Source organism: Phoca vitulina, unplaced genomic scaffold (assembly GCF_004348235.1).
Source record: "Phoca vitulina isolate PV1807 unplaced genomic scaffold, GSC_HSeal_1.0 scaffold56, whole genome shotgun sequence".
In the NCBI taxonomy this organism is placed as follows: Eukaryota; Metazoa; Chordata; class Mammalia; order Carnivora; family Phocidae; genus Phoca; species Phoca vitulina.
The window spans coordinates 79,532-97,800 of NW_022589759.1; the positions used below are offsets into that span (position 1 = coordinate 79,532).

The following is an 18,269-nucleotide window of genomic DNA, read 5'->3' on the forward strand; positions in this document are numbered from 1 at the left end:
ACAAGGAGAGTTTTTTCGAGCCACTGCAAACATGTCATGAACCTACCATTATGTCTGAAAACTGAAACGAGAGTTGGTTTTGCTACCGGTATGAAAACAAAAATGAGTGTGTGTTAACCCAAGTCTCTCCTCTGGAACCCCACCCTGATCCGGTATGTGTGGCAAGCTCTATGCTCACTGCCAGGGGCCCACACAAAACCTGGGGCTGCGACTCAAGGACAAGCATCCACCTACCCTTGCTGGCCCAACGCCCACAAACATTTCCAGAAACTCTGACCCATTCACGGTGATGAAGGCACACTGGCCTCCCCTGCAGTCACTTTGGCAAGAAGCGTTTTGCCAGTACCAGGAAGACCAGTGAGCACGGCTCCCTGAAACAGAACGGTGATGCCTGGTTCTTCAAGGGGACAGATGGAACCCAAAGAGAGTCCCATTTTCTATTTAAACAGGTGACTTCTAGGCATCACTACCAAGATGATGCACCACTCATAGTCTGAGATTTTCCTTTTAATATTTTCTGCTTAGAAAATTAATGCATGCTCACCATAAAAAGTTCAAACACTACAGATATATGAAAGCTCATCCAGCTAAGCAGGTTATTTCTTCACAAAAGCTCCCAGGGGCAGGGCTTGCTGGATCAAAGGGTCTGAATGTTTATTTTAAGTTACTGTCAAACTGCTCTACAAAAGAGTGACACCGTTTCCCACTCCCACCAGGAAGAACAAGAGCCCAACCCCTCAGATCTGAGGCCACAGCGAGTCTCTCCAGCTTCACAGCTAGCTGGTCTCAACAACAGAAACTGACTCATGCACTTCAGCCACTGCCCGGCCCATCTGTGGACCAGCACTGTTTCCCTCTCTGTGACCTGCCTTTTCCTATGCTGACTTAAGGTGTTGTTTTTTTTTTTTTAAGACTTTATTTATTTGACAGAGGGAGACACAGCGAGAGAAGGAACACAAGCAGGGCGAGTGAGAGAGGGAGAAGCACGCTTCCCGCTGAGCAGGGAGCCCGATGCGGGGCTCGATCCCAGGACCCTGAGACCATGACCTGAGCGGAGACGCTTAACAACTGAGCCACCCAGGCGCCACTGACTTAAGATTTAAAATCACCAACTCACACTCTGGTAACACACCTTGGTGTTCATTTTATGGATTACCATTATGCCTGAAAACTGAAACGAGATTTAAAGCAGGGAGCTTCTATTGCTCCATCTCTAGTCAAGGGCGCAGGTTAGCATCTGATTACCTCAAAGGGGACCATAAGGATTTTTTTAAGTCTTTAAGAACAAAAACAAAATACTCACAAAAAGGTAGGGGAGAGGGAGTCACAGAACTCAAACCCACAACAAGGTGTTGGACCCCATGTCCCCATGAACGTGGATTAGGGATTCACAGTCCACTGTGGATCCATCTCCACCCGTCGTGGAACCACACGCACAGCCGATTCTTCTAGAAGAGGAAGCACATGTGTTCCTATCTACTGTAGGTCGTTTTAGGAAGTCACTGAACTTCACACCCAGGAGGAGCTGAAAAGCCATGTGGGCCCTGACATCCTCAGCACCACACAGAATGACAGACCCCCCCCCCCACCGCCCGCCCAGCCCACGCCCAGCTGGGGGGGTCGCATCCAGGTGACCTGCCCGCCCCGCCCACTCTCCTCGGTACACACAAGCAGCTGGACATCCTGCAAGGGAAAGCCAAGTCATCCAACTGCGGAGCCAGGGGAACAGCAGCAGGGCTGGGTGCTGGACCCGTACCTCTGTCGCACACACGCTTGCTAACACTCACCAGACTACAGACCAGAAACGGCACCGCCCAACCTCCAGTCCCCAAGCTCACAGTGCTCCACAGTTTGTTCCTGGTGTTCAGAACAAACTGTCCAGTGGCGACCACCCTATGGGGAGGAGCTGAAGAAAGCAAGAGCTCCTGCAAGGGTCACAGTCTACACTAGGAGCTCTTCGCCTGGTCCACAGTCCAGGGACGACCAACGGATTTGTGAGTCGATTTCCAATAAGATGCAAATCCTTCTGGGAAAAGGACTCCCAGTTTGTCAGGCCTCCAAAGGGTCCATGACACAAAAAGGCACCAGGAGGCAGACCCAGCCGCCAGAATCACCGGGCTCTGCTTCCGCTGTACCACACCCTGACCCCCCCCACCACCCCGCCATCCACAGCGCGGTCAAGGGCTTCCCACGGGGCAGCTGTATCTGACCCCAAACCCTTTACGCAAGTTGTACTTGCTGTTTTAATTATGTAATTTAACGTTATGTAAACTAATAAAACAAGAATTAAAAAAAAAAGGTTGCTTCTTCAAAAACTAAGGTGAAGGCTTTGGATAATAAAGCAATAAAGGCAAATTGCTAAAAAAAAACCCAAAACTGTCAAACTGAGTGAGAAAACTCTAAGAGTAAGAAAAACTCATAAAAACATAGAAGGTTCTACATTCAGTTTGCTTTGCTTCTGAGTTCTCACTTCATTTAGAGGAACAAAACTGTACACAACATGTTTATGCAGGACATTTAACAAACAGAAGATCCCCATCACTGGAACCAACTGGAAGGAAGGACCAGCCTCTAAATGAAAGACCAATAAAGAGCATAAGCTTGTGCTTTCAGTGAACACGAACATACCTCTCAACATGGGTCCATACTGTTCCCAGGACTCTACCGTCTCACGGTTCAAAAAAGTAAACTCACTGTGGTTTCAACCAGGTAAGAGGATCGTCACCATTCTGCCCTGGCAAATGCTACTTCCCGTGATTACACACAATCTCTACAGAAAGCTAAGTGGTCCCGTGTCTGTCCACACTGGACCACGGTGAGGTCTGGCTCTGACCGGAAGCTCAGGGCACTATCACGTTCTCTGGAATCAACACCTTTGGAATTTTGGCTCCTAAGCCCTGACACTGCTTGGGAGTCTTCAGGAAATTCACAAACTCCACAATCTCCAACTTGGCCTCTTCACACCCAGCTACATCCAAAAATCACACGTCCACACCATTCTTCAAGATCCTGGCAGTTGTCGCCCCAGCCCCGCGTTGGGCTTCCTGCTCAGCAGGGAGTCTGTTTCTCCCTCTCCCCACCTCCCCCGCTCATGCTCTTTCTCCCTCCCTTCCTCTCTTGATCTCTCTCTCAAATAAATAAAATCTTTTTTTAAAAAAATCCAAAGGCATGCAAACAACAGTCTTACACTAACTACAGTGCAGTCTTAGATCCAGAGCTGATTCAGGAAGCTTCTGTCCACCCAGCTGCAGGCACCACAAGAAAACAGTACCAGGGAGAATGAAAATGTAGTCCCAAAGGCCCACAAGCTATACCCAGCCGTCTGCAAGTGGACATGCCCCTCTGGGAACCTCTTCAAAGACACAGTTCAGGGGTGTCCCCGTTTCATTTTGCTATTCACTTGCTCTCAAAAGCATCTCAAACCACTACAACACAGCTCCTTCTGGAAAGTAAATAAAGACTCCGGGTTGTGTGATGAGGACGTGTTCCCAACTGTGGCATCTCATGACTGCCCCACAAAGCTCACCAGTCCCGTAAGACAGCCTAATACTCGTTAAAGAAAGTCCTCAAAGAGGGCGCCTGGGTGGCTCAGTTGGTTAAGCGACTGCCTTTGGCTCAGGTCATGATCCTGGAGTCCCGGGATCGAGTCCCGCATCGAGCTCCCTGCTCGGCAGGGAGTCTGCTTCTCCCTCTGACCCTCCCCCCTCTCATGCTCTCTCTATCTCATTCTCTCTCAAATGAATAAATAAAATCTTACAAAAAAAAAGAAAGTCCTCAAAGAAACTGAACACCCCAGCTTCTCTTCTGCAACACAGTGCCCAGACGGCAAGACCCCAACAACTCTCACATTAATGAGACAAGAGCTGGGGGCAACCTCACAGCCCCCATCATGCTCTCGTCTCTTGTTGTCTGGATCACTGCCCAGGTGACCTGTCTTACTTTCTCCAACACAGTACACTATCACCTGGGTGCACAGTTCAACATGGAGAAGCCAGAGATGTAGGGTATAAAACAGGCAGGGAGGGTCAGAATAAATGCTCAACCTTGCTTAGTGCAGGATGGTGAGTTCCTTCTTTATACTTTCATTTATTTCCCAAGCATTTCTTGCCATAGGCATGAAATACACTATAATAAGGAAAAACAGCAAAGCTATTTTAAATCAAAGACTGCTGCTTAAGTTTCAGGATATTGTAGTTTTTTATTCCCAAATAAGCCCTTAACAAAAGGCTATCTGTTCCAGATCATGGGCTTCGAAATGCCTCAAAGGCTCATGGGTGCCTGCACTGAAGTTTACTTATTTCTGGGACATGCTAAGATGTCATCAGGTGATCTCACAACAACTCAGGAGGGGCGGGGAGACAGTGCAGCACTCCCATGCTGGACTTCTCCAGCCCACACGCAAGTTCGTCTAAGTGCATAGGATCAGGTGCTTGGTGTGAGCCCGGTAAGAGGCTGCCACCACTGTGTAGCAGAGGGACTGAGCACAGGGCTGCGCGAGGTGAGCCAGGGAGGGAACACTCCACCCTTCAGTACTCCAGGCTGTCCTTAGAACAAGCATTTCACTGTCAGCCATGCCAGACCTTGAGGGAACTCTGGAATCTGTCCAGAATGCAGACACAGGAAGACCCGTCTCACCCCTCCTCTCCTGCAGGAGGCAGGCCCTTGGGAGACAGGGGTGACGGCTGCCATTCCCCTCCCCCGTAGGGAGCAAGGGCCTCTCTGAGGACAGACATGTGGGCAGATAACAAAGGCCTCAGCCATAGAGCCTGGTGGGAGACCACGGTTTCCTACAAACATCATCACACAGAAGAAGTCCAGATCGTAACAGTGTGCTGTTTAGGGTAACAGGCAAAGGGGGAGCAAGTCCTCCGCTCCTCTCTAAGTTTACACTCAAGCCTGAGGAGCACTTCACCCAAGCTCGGCACTCCGGAGGACAAGCACAGAGCCTGGAGTTGACAGTCGGGCCCACCCTGCTCAGGGTCAGCCGGCAGGGCAGAACTCCCCTTGAAAGCTAAGGAACGATGAAGTCAGGCCACAGTGTGAAAGGGACATCCTCCCAGGAAGAAAGTGGGCGTGAGAGTGTTCAGTGAGGTAGTTCCTGGAGAAAGTCAAAGTGTGTCTTGTCCGAACCCCAAGGCCGGGACTGCTCAGGGTCAGGGCCCGCAGAGCACATGCATGAGCACCCGGGTAAACAGATTACAAATTCCCCTCACCAGACCGCTCGCCAGGGAACACTGCACGAAGTGCTTCCAGGTGATTTCCTTCCCAGAATCCAGACGTAGAAAAATCCCATGGCAACACCTGCCCCCAAAACAGCCAGACTGCAACAATCCTCGTCATCCCAAGGGAACTCCCGCTGTGGGAGAAGAGAACACATTTTACGGTTAAATGACGGTGGTTCCTTCATCAAACAGTGACTTCCTCCTTCAGACATCATGAAGGACATCATCCAGACACTCCCTCCTCACACTCACCATGCCCCCTCTGCGCGCAGTGAAGCCAGAGCCGGTCCTCAGGAGGAAAGGCATCTGCGTGGAACGCATGAACACCACGAAAGCAGCAGTTCACCAGACCACCCAGGAGAAGCAGAACACCCAGAAAGAGCCAGCATTTCTGCGGTTATCTCTTCTCTGGGGCTTTTATTTATCTGTTTGTTTTATGTTCAGTTAGCCAGCCTATAGTACATCATTAGTTTTTGATGTAGTGTTCAACAATTCCTTATCTGCATATAACACGCAGTGCTCATCACCACACGTACCCTCCTTAATGCCCATCACCCGGCTACCCAGTCCCCCCCCCCCCCCCCCCTCTGTAACTCTCTGTTTGTTTCTCTGAGTCCAGTCTCTCCTGGTTTGTGCCCCTCTCTGATTCTTCCCATTCAGGTTTCCCTCCCTTCTCCTGTGGTCCTCCGCACTATTCCTTATGTTCCACATATGAGTGAAACTGTATGGTAATATCTGGGTCTTTTAAAATTCAGATGGAGGGGCACCTGGGGTCTCAATCAGTTAAGCGTCTGCCTTCGGCTCAGGTCATAATCCCGGGGTCCTGGGATCGGGCCCTGCGTCGGGCTCTCTGCTCAGCGGGGAGCCTCCTTCTCCCTCTCCCCCTGCCTGCCGCTCTGCCTACTTGTGCTCTCTCTCTGTCAAATAAATAAATTAATTTAATTTAATTAAATCTTAAAAAAAAAAAAGAATCTGTGTCAGCTTGCTCCAGAACAAGCGGGAGGACACAAAGCCTGAGCATGACAGTGCTTCCTTGGAGAAGGGACAGGCTGTCTGGGTGTAGTCCTCAGATGCCCACAAACCTTCTGCATCCGTCTCCACCAGGCAAAGTCACTCTGCTTTCCTCCTCTCTTGCCTCTATCTGCTCCAGGCCCAGCATCCTTCGGCTCACTGGTTCCTAAGAGAAAACAAAGTCTGACCTCAGAAAACAATAATTACAACCTCCCAGAGAAAGAGGATTCAGAGAAGAGAAAAATGCCTCCCAACATACACTTTTTCTAATACTGGTGCCTTCTGGAGGGAAACAGGGAGCAGGAAAGGAAGAGGCTGGGCAGAGCTGAAACATAACAGCAGCTCGTCCTGAAAGGTAGGAGAAAAGCCTGCTGTGCCCGTCTCAGGTCAGGGTGCAGGTTAGAGTAGTAGAAGCTGCCAGACCAGACCAACCCCAGACATTCCTTAAAACAATTTCTTAAAATCACCACAAAATCACCAGCGATTGGTACATACATGCCAGGCAGGACCCAGGGGGCATTACTTCTACAAAACTGGCCCTTTGTACACTCTTGCTTCTGATGCCCCCAAATGCTCTGCCCTGCATAACTCACCTTCCTAGGGAAAACAACAGATACCACTGAGAAGTAGCTTCAGATACATGTAAAATTCTTCAAATTTCACCTTGCTGGCTCCAAACCTGAGCCCACTAGCAAATCCTTCTTTCCTCTCAGGTAATAATCACCTTTTCATGCCAGTAAATGGGGCAAAGGAAGGAAGAAAGCAATGAGACAGGCTGACATAGGTGGACCACCTACAGAGGTCCACTTCTCAAGAAAACCAGAATGCATGTCACCTGCTCTTGGACACAATCCCCCCCATTCTCCTCAGAACGCTGTGACCCAGAGTCTGGATAACTGAATCCAGCCCTGTAAGCCTCCTGCTGCTACACACACAGTCCAGAGGACACACGTCCACCACTGTAAGCACTCCTGAAGGCCCCCACCCCACCCTTCTGTCGGGTGCAAAGTATGTTTTGGGGGAGATGGGTCTGATTCAGGACATGCCCACTTAGGGTCGAATGCCCCCATTTTCTCCAAGTACAATCTAAGGATCAGGAGGCTTGAACAGTCCTAGAAAGCTGCACACATCCAAAGAAAAACTCTCCCCTCCCCATGTAACTATATCAGTACATTTCCGGTTAAAATTTCCAAGAGGTGCTTTTACACACATGGTTTGACCTATGTGAAATTCAATTGATAAGAAGTATACATTTGGCCCTCCTGGTCCAGAGCTCCAACAACACTTGGAATTTCCTAGGTGGTAAAGGGATCTTTCGTTACTCATATCAAGCCTCTTTCAACCACACTTGAGTCTGTGTTAATGACGTGACTTTTGGAAAACCCCTAAGGATGGAAGCTGGTTGCCAAGAGAACCAACCATGTGATTAGAGGGTTAGAATTTTCATCCCCACCCCTAACCTCCAGGGAGGGGAAGGGGCTGGAGGCGAAATTAATCACCAATGGTCAATGATTTAATAAATCATGCCTGTGCAATGAAGTCTCCATATAAACCCAAAAGATCAGAGTTTGGAGAGCTTCTAGGCTGGTGGACAAGAACGCACCCATGTTCTATGCCAAACTTCAAGGGGACAGACGGTCCTATACTGGGGACCCTTCCAGACCTCACCCTTCACATTTCTTCATCCAGCTGTTCATTCATATCCTTTAACATCCTTTATAATAAACTGGTAATCTAGTAAGTACACTGGTTTCCTGAGTTCTGTGAGCCGCTCTAGCAAATTAATGGAACCCAAGGAGAGGGGGTCGTGGGAACCTCTGATTCACAGCCAGTCAGTCAGAAACACAGGTGACAACCTGGACGTGGAACCAGCATCTGATGGGGGGGGGGCAGTCTCTCAGGACGGAACCCTTAACCTGTGGAATCTGATGCTAACTGCAGGTATAGAGTGTCAGAACTGGGTTAAACCGGAGGACACCCAGCTGGTGTCCCAGAATTGCATGGTGGGGAAACACCCCCCCAACCCACAACACATACACATGTTTGTGACCAGACTCAGTGCAGAGGCACACAAAATTCATTTTTCCATAAGAACCTGGGAAAGTAACCCAAACTTAGGGAAAAAATCGTTCCCCTGGGGCGCCCGGGTGGCTCAGTCGTTAAGCGTCTGCCTTCAGCTCAGGTCATGGTCCCAGGGTCCTGGGATCGAGCCCCGCATCAGGCTCCCTGCTCAGCAGGGAAGCCTGCTTCTCCCTCTCCCACTCCCCCTGCTTGTGTTCCCTCTCTCGCTGTATCTCTGTCAAACAAATAAATAAAATCTTTAAAAAAAATAAAAAAATAAAGTATGAGTTAGAAATAATATTAAAAAAAAAAATCGTTCCCCTAAGGAAAAGGTGGTCTCACAGAGCTTCTGAGGCCGATCCATCCATGGTCATGTTTCTCCACAGACAGTACACAAGAGCAAATGTAAGGGAAGAAGCCCAACAAGCCCCAGGACAAACAGGCCATAGTCGTGCCCCGTCCCGTTCACACCATTCCAACAACCCAAACCAAAGCCATGGAAACCCAAAGGCCTAGGTGACCCAGGAATGGACAAACATATTACAGGATAGAGTAAAAATCTGTATATTGTAGCAAAGCATGTAAACACACCTCCTTGGGCCTCTTCCTATTCCGCAAGCAGGAGACATTTCACAGAAGAAACACACCTGATAAATACTCACTTCACCAATCCACATCACCAAACTCTGAGGCTTGGGATCTGAATGAAGAAGGGGGTGAGTCAGGAGAGATGGCCACGACACGCAAGGGAAAGAGGATGCCAACACAACACACGCACGGGCCCGCCTGCTTGTCACCTCCCAAGGAGATTAACCCCTAAGGTAGTGAATGCCTTACAAATATAAAACTCTCAAAGTCTGATTTGTCAAACTGACCCTTGTACCTCTTCTTAGAGTTACTGGTTTTTCTAAGTCTCCATTTCTTCTACTCTTAAAGAACTTCTCAAGCCCTTAAGGACAAAATGATGAGGTTCTCGAACTTCAAAAGCACACATCACACTCAGGTAAGCAACCATACCGTCAGACCAAGAAAGAGAATAAGAGAAATCAGTTTTCTCTCCTGACTTCTTACTTGGTGCAATCAACATGCACCTACAAGCCTCACACACAGGGTCTCCAAGGGGACACAGAGCACTGAGCACAGTCCTACCCTCGGCTAGGAGAGCAGACGTGCTCCAAGCTAACTGCGGTCTGTACATCATCTCTGTTCTGCTTTCCAAACATGAGGCTCAGCTTGGGTGCACTCAGACGTGTAGAAACAAAGGTTTGTTCTCACGTATCCCAAAAGATTCACCTAGAAACTTCCTTCTGAAAGAGTTTCTCTTCCACTGTCCCATCAAAACCATAAAGACTGGAGAAGGTGCTAGAGTGACCCAGAAATGGCTCAATACAGAAGCTAGACAAGGGAGAGGCATAGGGTATCCTGAGTCAACACACACCCTGTCCCCTGGTTCCCCCGCTATGGGGGAAACACTGCGGAAGTCTCACTCAGTTCCTGTGAACATTATGCTAATGATCGTAAAGAAAAATAGGTACCTTCGGGTGGTTTTGAACACAACCACTGAGAAAATGATTAAGTCTGGCCCGTAGAGCCAGTGGCTGAACGTAGATCCCCTGGAGGCACTGAAAGGGGAGAGAGGATTAGCTTCTTCTGCAATTTGATGGGATATTTTCTCATAGATGAATTACAGGTGGGAAGGGACAGGATGTGGGCTGAAGTATAAGGTTGCTGCCTTTACTTACCCGCTTAAATGTCCCATTAAAATATGATTCAAACAGGATAAATGGGAACTAAATTCACCGCAGAAACGCATAAAGAATTTGTACAGCTATTGCTGTCAACCCCCCCCTCAATTCTACAACCATTTCTTGCCTGAGGCAATTTTGGTCCCCGAAACCATTATAGTCTCAAAACATGATTCTAAGATTAAGTCATGCAGATTTAAAAACCAAAGGATGCTGGGGCGCCTGGGTGGCTCAGTTGGTTAAGCGACTGCCTTCGGCTCAGGTCATGATCCTGGAGTCCCGGGATCGAGTCCCGCATCGGGCTTCCTGCTCGGCGGGGAGTCTGCTTCTCCCTCTGACCCTCCTCCCTCTCATATGCTCTCTCTCTCTCTCATTCTCGCTCTCTCAAATAAATAAATAAAATCTTTAAAAAAAAAAAAAAAAAAACCAAAGGATGCTATAACTTATCTTTGATCAGCCAAAGGTTAATGTTTTGTCAGGCTAAGGAAGACAAGCACTTTTCCAGATCCTGTATTTTCTTCAATCCTCGAAGAGGAAAATGCCTATTTTTACCATAAACTAACAATATTTAACATCAGTTAAGGGCAGAACAACTTAAGTTTTTCACTATTATAGGTCAAAAGCCCTTAGGACAAAAACAAGCACAAGAAAGGGGCACCTGGGTGGCTCAGTTGGTTAAGTGTCTGACTCTTGGCTCAGGTCATGATCTTAGGGTCACACGATTGAGCCCAACATCCGCACTCAGCATGGAGTCTGCTTGGGATTCTCTCTCCCTCTGCCTCTGTCCCTCCTCCCACTCACTCTCTAAATAAATAAACAAATAAATAAAATCTAGAAAAAAAAAAAACCCAAACCACAAAAAAAAAACCCGGGAGAAATCCAAACAGGGAAGATTAGAAAGGAGATGCAGCAAGTAAGGGTGATGAGGCCACTGGAACTTCTGCACCATGAACAAAACTGCCTGCAGCAGCAAGTCACTGCGCACAAGAGGACCAGAGCCTGATGCAGAAGGAATCATGAAACCATGAAGGCGTCATGAAGGCGTGTTACTGTAACGGGAAATCGAGACAAAGAAAAGAGGTGGTGACCGGCTGGGTGGGTGCTCCTCTGTCACCTCCTCCAGTCCTCGCCATCTGTCCTACGAAGGCAGGTGCTACTAGGCCCACTGCAGAAGTGGAAAAGTTTAGAGAGGTGAGTGCCTGAAGCAAGACAAGCCGGAGCTGGAGGTGTATGAGGAGAAACCAAACCTCCCAGGGTTTCTACAGTCCTGGAGGTGCTAAGTACTGCCGTTCAGGCCTCCAAAACTTGATAAAATACCAACTCCTTTATTTCAATTCATGACTTAATGCTTTTCTGATTTGGGTTAGGGGACATTAGGTCAGATGCAGCTCTTGGGGACACAGTCTACCATCTGTTCTTGCTGTTCTGTTCAGATGACCTTTTTAAATTGGTCTTTGCATGGGGCGCCTGGGTGGCTCAGTTGTTAAGCATCTGCCTTCAGCTCAGGTCATGGTCCCAGGGTCCTGGGATCGAGCCCCGCATCGGGCTCCCTGCTCGGCGGGAAGGCTGCTTCTCCATCTCCCACTCCCCCTGCTTGTGTTCCCTCTCTCGCTGTGTCTCTCTCTGTCAAATAAATAAATAAATCTTTAAAAATAAATAAATAAATTGGTCTTTGCATAGGCAAAGCCAAGATGTCAGGTTGGGCACAGCAAGCCTCCCTTCAACAGGCAAAGCGCCACTGTCCTTCTCTTCCAGTTAGATCATCAGTCAGGTTACCGTGGTGTCTCAGACTCACACAAATGCAAACCCAGCAGGCACTGGCTATTCAATCTGCTAGCAAGCTTCTGCTCCATGGCTCACCTCCCTCACCACTCACCTATCCCACCTAAAATAACATAGCATTTACCCCTCTCCATTCCCTTCTCTTCGTTTTCTACTTCCCTGTTCTGCTTCCTTTTCCTTCATACCTCATTTAACCACCTAACATGCCATGACTTGCTTGTTGTCTGGTTCTCCTCTTGCATGGCAGGGACAGTGCAGCAAGATCACCGAATGAGAAAATAACTGCATGGAAACCTCTGGAACATAAGCTTCCCTTGAGGGTACATCTTTTACCTGTAAAGCAGATTGTGACTACTTCTCCAGTTCTTGCATGCCCTCCCTCTTCAGTCTGCAAATAAAGCAGAGCAGCCCATGAGGCATCCTGTTCACCATGGTATCTCCAGCTTGTTGATCCTCACCAAAGAATGACCCAGTCTGGGGAAAGAAACTCAAAGATCATCCAAGTTCCTTCATAACTAAAACCACCGTGGTCCACGGAAGTTCAGTGGCTCGTGACACACTCGCGCTGTACATCAGTTACTGACTTCCACTGTGTATTAATAACCAGAACAGCCCTCTGCAATGCTGAGATGCCACAGGCAAAAGGCTCTGTTTTCACTGGCATTTCTAGAAACAAACTGACTTGCAACATCTCCAAAATGAAGAGGGATGAAAGAGAAAAGCTCATTACTAAAGACAGGACAGAAGATGAATCCATGAAATCCTTCTTCCTCTTTCACTACTGTCTGAAAACCACGAAACTTTTCTTGGCTCAAAATTCAGAAACTCCACATTTGTGCATTAGAAAAAAATTAAGTCAATGGGCTCACTGCCTCCTGCGATGTATCAATCAATTCAGAAGTAGAACAGGGGCGCCTGTGGCTCAGTGGCAGAGCAATCAACTCTCGGTTTCGGCTCAGGTCATAATCTCATGGGTCCTGAGATGGGAGCCCTGCCTCAACCTCCTCACTCAGCGGGGCATCTCCTTGAAGAGTCTCTCCCTCTACCTCTCCCCCCGTTCTTGCTCTCTCTAAAATAAATAATTTTTTTTTTAAGATTTTATCTATTTATTTGAGATAGAGAGAACAGGGACAGGGGAGCAGAGGGAGAGCGAGAAGCAGACTCCCCGCGGAGCAGGGAGCCGGATGGGGGGCTCGATCCCAGAACGCTGGGATCATGACCTGAGCTGAAGGCAGACGCTTAACCGACTGAGCCACCCAGGCGCCCCTAAAATAAATAAATCTTTAAAAAAAAAAGAAATAGAACAACGTTAAAATACGGAATTCTATTTCATACTATCTAGCCCCAAGGAAGGCATACAGCACATAAGTATTTAAAAGTGAAGGCCCTGGAGCAGGACGGACGTTAACTGCAAGGTGAGGGAAGCCTCTGGCCAGTTCTGGTCTTACATCAGCTCTTCTATAAAACAGCGCTTTCCGGGGCGCCTGGGTGGCTCAGTTGGTTGGGCCACTGCCTTCGGCTCGGGTCATGGTCCTGGAGTCCCGGGATCGAGTCCCGGGATCGAGTCCCGCATCGGGCTTCCTGCTCGGCGGGGAGTCTGCTTCGTCCTCTGACCTTCCCCCCTCTCATGCTCTATCTCATTCTCTCTCTAAAATAAATAAATAAAATCTTTTAAAAAAAAAACAAAACAAACAAACAAAAAAAACCCAGCGCTTTCCTGCAGGACCGGCTTAAGACTTACAAGGCGGCCGCCGCCAAGCCCCGTTCCTCCGTTCCCCCCGCCCCTACCCCGTGACATCCGGCGCAGCCGGAGGGCGTCACCGCGGCGTCGAGCGCAGCCCCCGCCCCCGCCCTGGAACGCCGGCGGGCAGAACCTCCCCGCTCACCTGCCGGGCTGTTCCGGCGGGGGCTCTTACGCCTGTCCTGGCCATCCTGCCGCCTCTTGGGCCACCGCCGCATCTCCACAGCACGGCGAGCGGCCCGGCCGCCGGCAGCCGCTACCCGCCGGTGAGACAGTCCCGATCCCCGACTTCGCGCCGCTCCAGCGCGCGCAGGCGCAGAACAGCGCCACACCCCCGAGCCGGTCCCCGCGCGCTCGGAGACCTCGCGCGTGCGCACTAAGGACACGGAGCCGGCTCGGGGCCTCTCCGTGGGTGTCGACCCTATCACCTGACTTTTTAAGGATCGGAACGTGCGCACTGTCTTCTCTTACCCAGGCGGTGGAGCACAGAAACCCCAGCGACCGGCTCGTGGGCCAGATGCTCTGTCGACTGATTTTAAGTCGGGCACCTCCAAGGACACATACTTCCCGGGTCGTCCATAGGAAGCGGCTCGCGGCCCCGCTCCGTCCCCCTCCGCGGCCGCTGCCGCCGGCGCCCCTCGGGAGCGGCCTTCCCGGCTGGACGGCTGCTTCCGTGTCCGTCGCGAACGAAGGCACTGACTCGGGGTGTGCCGGGCAGCATTATTCCCTTTCACGGCCTTGTTTTCTGGGTCACAGAAACCCGCGCCGGCTGTAATGTTCCTGCAGAGGTGCTGTCCGGGGGTCGGACGCTCTGATACCAGGGGCCCACGCTGCCTACCTTCCAGTCGAGCAGGAACCAGCCGGTTTCTGCGACAGCGGGGCCGGCCGGCCTTTGCTGACCTTTTCACGCCTCCGGCCTGCACCTCCTGGCAGCCACATTTTCTCTCCTATGTTTTGCAAGGGAGCATAGAGTAGCCGTGGGCCATCTTGCACGTGAGACTGCTGTGATTTTACTACATTTTGGAGGCAAAGATGCCTGGGAAGAGGTCCCTGAATGCAGCAGTCTTCCCAAGTGCCAAAAGGGAACGGAAAGCAATTACCCTCGACATAAAATTGGAAGTGTTAAGACGATTTGAAGTGGGTGAAAAGCTCAGCCAGATCGCAAAAGCCTTAGGCCTCGCTGTTTCTACAGTGGCTACAATCCGAGATAATAAAGAAAAAATCAAAGCAAATTCACAAATAGCTACTCCCTTGAGAGCCTCCCGGTTGACTCGCCATCGGAGTGCAGTCATGGAGACCATGGAGCGCCTGCTGCATGTGTGGCTTGAAGACCAGAGCCAGCGAAACGTGCCCCTGAGTGTCACCATTATTCAGGAGAAGGCTAAGAGTTTGTTTGATGACCTACAGCGTGAAAGAGGCGGAAGCTCTCAAACAGAAAAGTTTAGTGCAAGTAAAGGGTGGTTTGTGAGATTCAAGGAGCGCCATCGTTTGCCCCACTTCAAGATGAACAGCACAGCTCCTGGAAACAAGGATGTATATCCAGAAGTGCTGAGAAGCATCATTGAAGAAGGTGAGTACACCCCTCAGCAAGTTTTTAATGTAGATGAGACAGGGCTTTATTGGAAGAGAATGCCTGAAGGAATGTTTATTTCTGTGGAAGAGCAAGCTGAGCCAGGCTTTAAATCTTCCAAAGATCGCTTGATGCTGCTTCTTGGTGGTAATGCAGCTGGGGACTTTGTAAGTTGAAGCCCTTACTGGTGTACCACTTGGAAAATCCCAAGGCTCTGCAAGGGTACTCCAAGCCCAATTTGCCTGTGATTTGGCGCTCAAACAAAAAGGCATGGGCAACCAGGAGCATCTTTCAGGAATGGTTCACGTACTTCTTTTGCCCTGCCGTTGAAAAATACTGTGCCCAAAATCATCTCACCAACAAAGCGTTGCTCATCCTAGACGGTGCACCATGCCACCCAGTAAATCTGAGTGATCTGTCTGATAATGTCAGAGTGGAATATCTTCACGATGGTACAGCTGACTCAGTCCAGCCCATGGGTCAAGGCATAACCTCTACCTTCAAAGCTCATTACGTGAGAAGAACTTTTGAGCACATCCTAGAAGCAACAGATGGAGAGGATACAGCCATGATCAGGGAGTTTTGGAGAAACTACAGCATCATGGATGCTGTAGACAACATTGCGGTAGCTTGGGAGGAGCTCAGACCAGAAACAATGAACAGTGTGTGGAAGAAGATTTGGCCAGAGTGTGTTCAGTTCCAGAGTGTTTCCCAAACAGATAACATTGCACAGCTTCAACAAAATATTGTGACCCTTGCCAAGAATGTGGCTTTTGAAGAGGTTGTAGAAGCTGATGTGGACCAGTTGCTGAGGTCCCACGAGGAAGATCTCTCAAATGAGGAGCTGATGCAGCTGGAACAGGAGCCTGCAGGAGAGCAGGAGAGTGAAGATGCTCCACCTGCCCTGCGCCAGTTAACCACAGGAGAGCTGTCAGCAGCCTTCTCACATTTCGAGGCAGGCTTGCAAGTCCTTACCAGTAACAGCCCTGATGACGAGTGGAAACTGCAAGTTTCAAGAGCAATCAATGATGCAATAAACTGCTACAGGGAACTGTACAAGGAGAAAAAGCGACGCTCAGAGCAACTCTCTTAGATCAATTTTCAGTGGGTGTAACCAAACGTTCATCAAAGTACAGCCAGATGCAACAAGATGACCTCAAGGGATGAGGCCCAGCCAAGCCTCTCTACTTCCAAGATGCTTTACATCTCTGGAAACTCTGCTTCTGGTATTTTCATTTTGACACTTGAGAGTATCAAATTTTGTCATTAAAATTTCATTTAAATATGTGCTTTAGAATAATTGCATGCAAGAATACCCAGGAAAATATTTCTTTAAAAAGAGAAAACTGCAAAGAGGAGACTATAAAGCTTCTGTGATTAAATCAGTGCAGTAGTTAGACCTGTGGAATAAGATAGAAAGCCCAGAGTTTTGTTTTGTTTTTTTTTTAATGGTGCAAGACAACTGGTTAATCATTTGGAAAAAGATAAAATTAGATCCATGCCTCACAGCATACATAAGAATGAACAAACAGATCAGGGATCCAAAAAGTAAAAAATGAAACCATACGAATACTACAGAAACACAGAGATTAATGCCTCTTTGACCTGGTGGCTGGGAAATTTTCTGACTTAAAATCCAGATGAGGGGCGCCTGGGTGGCTCAGTCGTTAAGCGTCTGCCTTCAGCTCAGGTCATGATCCCAGGGTCCTGGGATCGAGCCCCGCATCGGGCTACCTGCTCCGCGGGAGGCCTGCTTCTCCCTCTCCCACTCCCCCTGCTTGTGTTCCCTCTCTCGCTGTCTCTCTCTCTGTCAAATAAATAAATAAAATCTTTAAAAAAAAAAATCCGGATGAAATAAGAAAAGTTAATCAATTTGACTATATAAAAATGTAACAGGGGCGCCTGGGTGGCTCAGTCATTAAGTGTCTGCCTTCGGCTCAGGTCATGATCCCAGGGTCCTGGATTGAGCCCCGCATCGGGCTCCCTGCTCCGCAGGAAGCCTGCTTCTCCCTCTCCCACTCCCCCTGCTTGTGTTCCCTTTCTCTCTGTGTCTCTCTCTGTCAAATAAATAAAATCTTAAAAAAAAAAAGTAACAAAAGAACTTTTCCAATGGGGGAACATCACTACAAACAAGGTCAAAAGCAGTTGACAAACTGAAAGAAAATACTTGCAACATAATATCCCTGATATGTGAAGAACTCTTAGGATTAAGAAGAAAAAAATACCAAAAATCCAACAGGAAAGTGGACAAAGGATATAATTCACAAATAAATAAATTAGATCTTGAAGCATAGGAAAAGAAGTTCAGCCTCATTCATAATTAGAGAAGTGCAAATTAAAGCTACACAGAAAACACATCTCACTAGATAGGCAAATAATCAGAAAGTATGACTATATATTCTGTTGGTGAGGCTCTGGGGTAACAGGCACCTCATGCATTGCTGATGGTACAAAGCAAATTGGTACAACCCTTATGGAGGGACACTAGATATTCACAAAAAACAGATTTCTTTTGATTTAACAATCCCACTATTAGGATTGTACCCTGAAGATATACCTCCAACAAAAGAAAATGCATGTGCATAGATTATTTGTTGCATCCTTGTTTGTAACTGCAAAAGTGAGGAGACAGCCTGAATATTCATCTATAGAAGAGTGTTCAAATATGAAATGGCTATTATACGCAATGGACTATAATCTAGATGTAAGTGATGAAACACTAATGAAAGAGGAAGAACAGATGGGGAGTGGTTTCCAGGGTATACTCTTAATTGAAAAAAGCAACATGCAAGAGACTAGTATGCTGCCGTCTTTGTGGAAGAAAGAACGGGGGAAGGAAATAAAATACATATGTATTTTACTCATTTTCGCAAAAAGAAACACAGGAAGAAGAAACCAGACTAAAGGGATTGGTTACCTGGTAGGGGGAAGGAGTGGAAAGGAGCAAAGGAATGAGAGGGGAGGGGGATATCTGACAGGCCTTTTATAAAGTTTTCTTTCTTTTAAGGGGCACCTGAGTGGGTCAGTCAGTTAAGCGTCTGCCTTCAGCTCGGGTCATGGTCCCGGGATCAGGCACCACATCGGGCTTCCTGCTCAGTGGGGAGTCTGCGTCTCCCTCTGCCCGCCGCGCCCTGTTC

The 18,269-nt window shown here is 48.6% G+C and overlaps 3 protein-coding genes across 4 annotated transcripts in view; 2 read left to right on the plus strand and 1 right to left on the minus strand.

Annotated features, from left to right (window-relative positions):
• The window catches only part of LOC116623001 (AFG3-like protein 1), an 18,012-nt gene extending 4,123 nt beyond the window's left edge, over window positions 1-13,889 (minus strand). The window contains exons 1-4 of one of the 2 annotated variants that reach the window (XM_032389825.1): window positions 13,708-13,889; window positions 6,305-6,399; window positions 5,475-5,528; window positions 3,741-5,356 (exon numbers count right to left, since the gene is read on the minus strand). In XM_032389825.1, coding sequence (XP_032245716.1) covers window positions 5,210-5,356; window positions 5,475-5,528; window positions 6,305-6,399; window positions 13,708-13,780 — 369 coding nt within the window. In that variant the 5' untranslated portion in view covers window positions 13,781-13,889 and the 3' untranslated portion in view covers window positions 3,741-5,209. Of the gene's footprint in view, window positions 1-3,740; window positions 5,357-5,474; window positions 5,529-6,304; window positions 6,400-13,707 lie in introns of those variants that run through there. The other variant, XM_032389824.1, reaches the window with a different exon arrangement.
• A 46-nt stretch (window positions 13,890-13,935) lies between these two features.
• On the plus strand, window positions 13,936-15,330 carry CENPBD1 (CENPB DNA-binding domain containing 1). The gene has a single exon (XM_032389820.1). It carries the CDS (start codon window positions 14,595-14,597, stop codon window positions 15,306-15,308), a length of 714 nt encoding a protein of 237 aa, XP_032245711.1. The 5' UTR covers window positions 13,936-14,594; the 3' UTR covers window positions 15,309-15,330.
• A 261-nt stretch (window positions 15,331-15,591) lies between these two features.
• Window positions 15,592-16,275, plus strand: LOC116622999 (tigger transposable element-derived protein 1-like). The gene has a single exon (XM_032389821.1). The coding sequence runs from the start codon at window positions 15,608-15,610 to the stop codon at window positions 16,223-16,225; it is 618 nt and encodes a 205-aa protein (XP_032245712.1). The 5' UTR covers window positions 15,592-15,607; the 3' UTR covers window positions 16,226-16,275.
• The last annotated feature ends 1,994 nt before the right edge of the window (window positions 16,276-18,269 follow it).

What these genes read in the sequence shown, in the direction of transcription:
- LOC116622999 (XM_032389821.1), top strand. Translation starts at nt 15,608, where the DNA reads ATGGGTCAAGGCATAACCTCTACCTTCAAAGCTCATTACGTGAGAAGA.
- CENPBD1 (XM_032389820.1), top strand. Translation starts at nt 14,595, where the DNA reads ATGCCTGGGAAGAGGTCCCTGAATGCAGCAGTCTTCCCAAGTGCCAAA.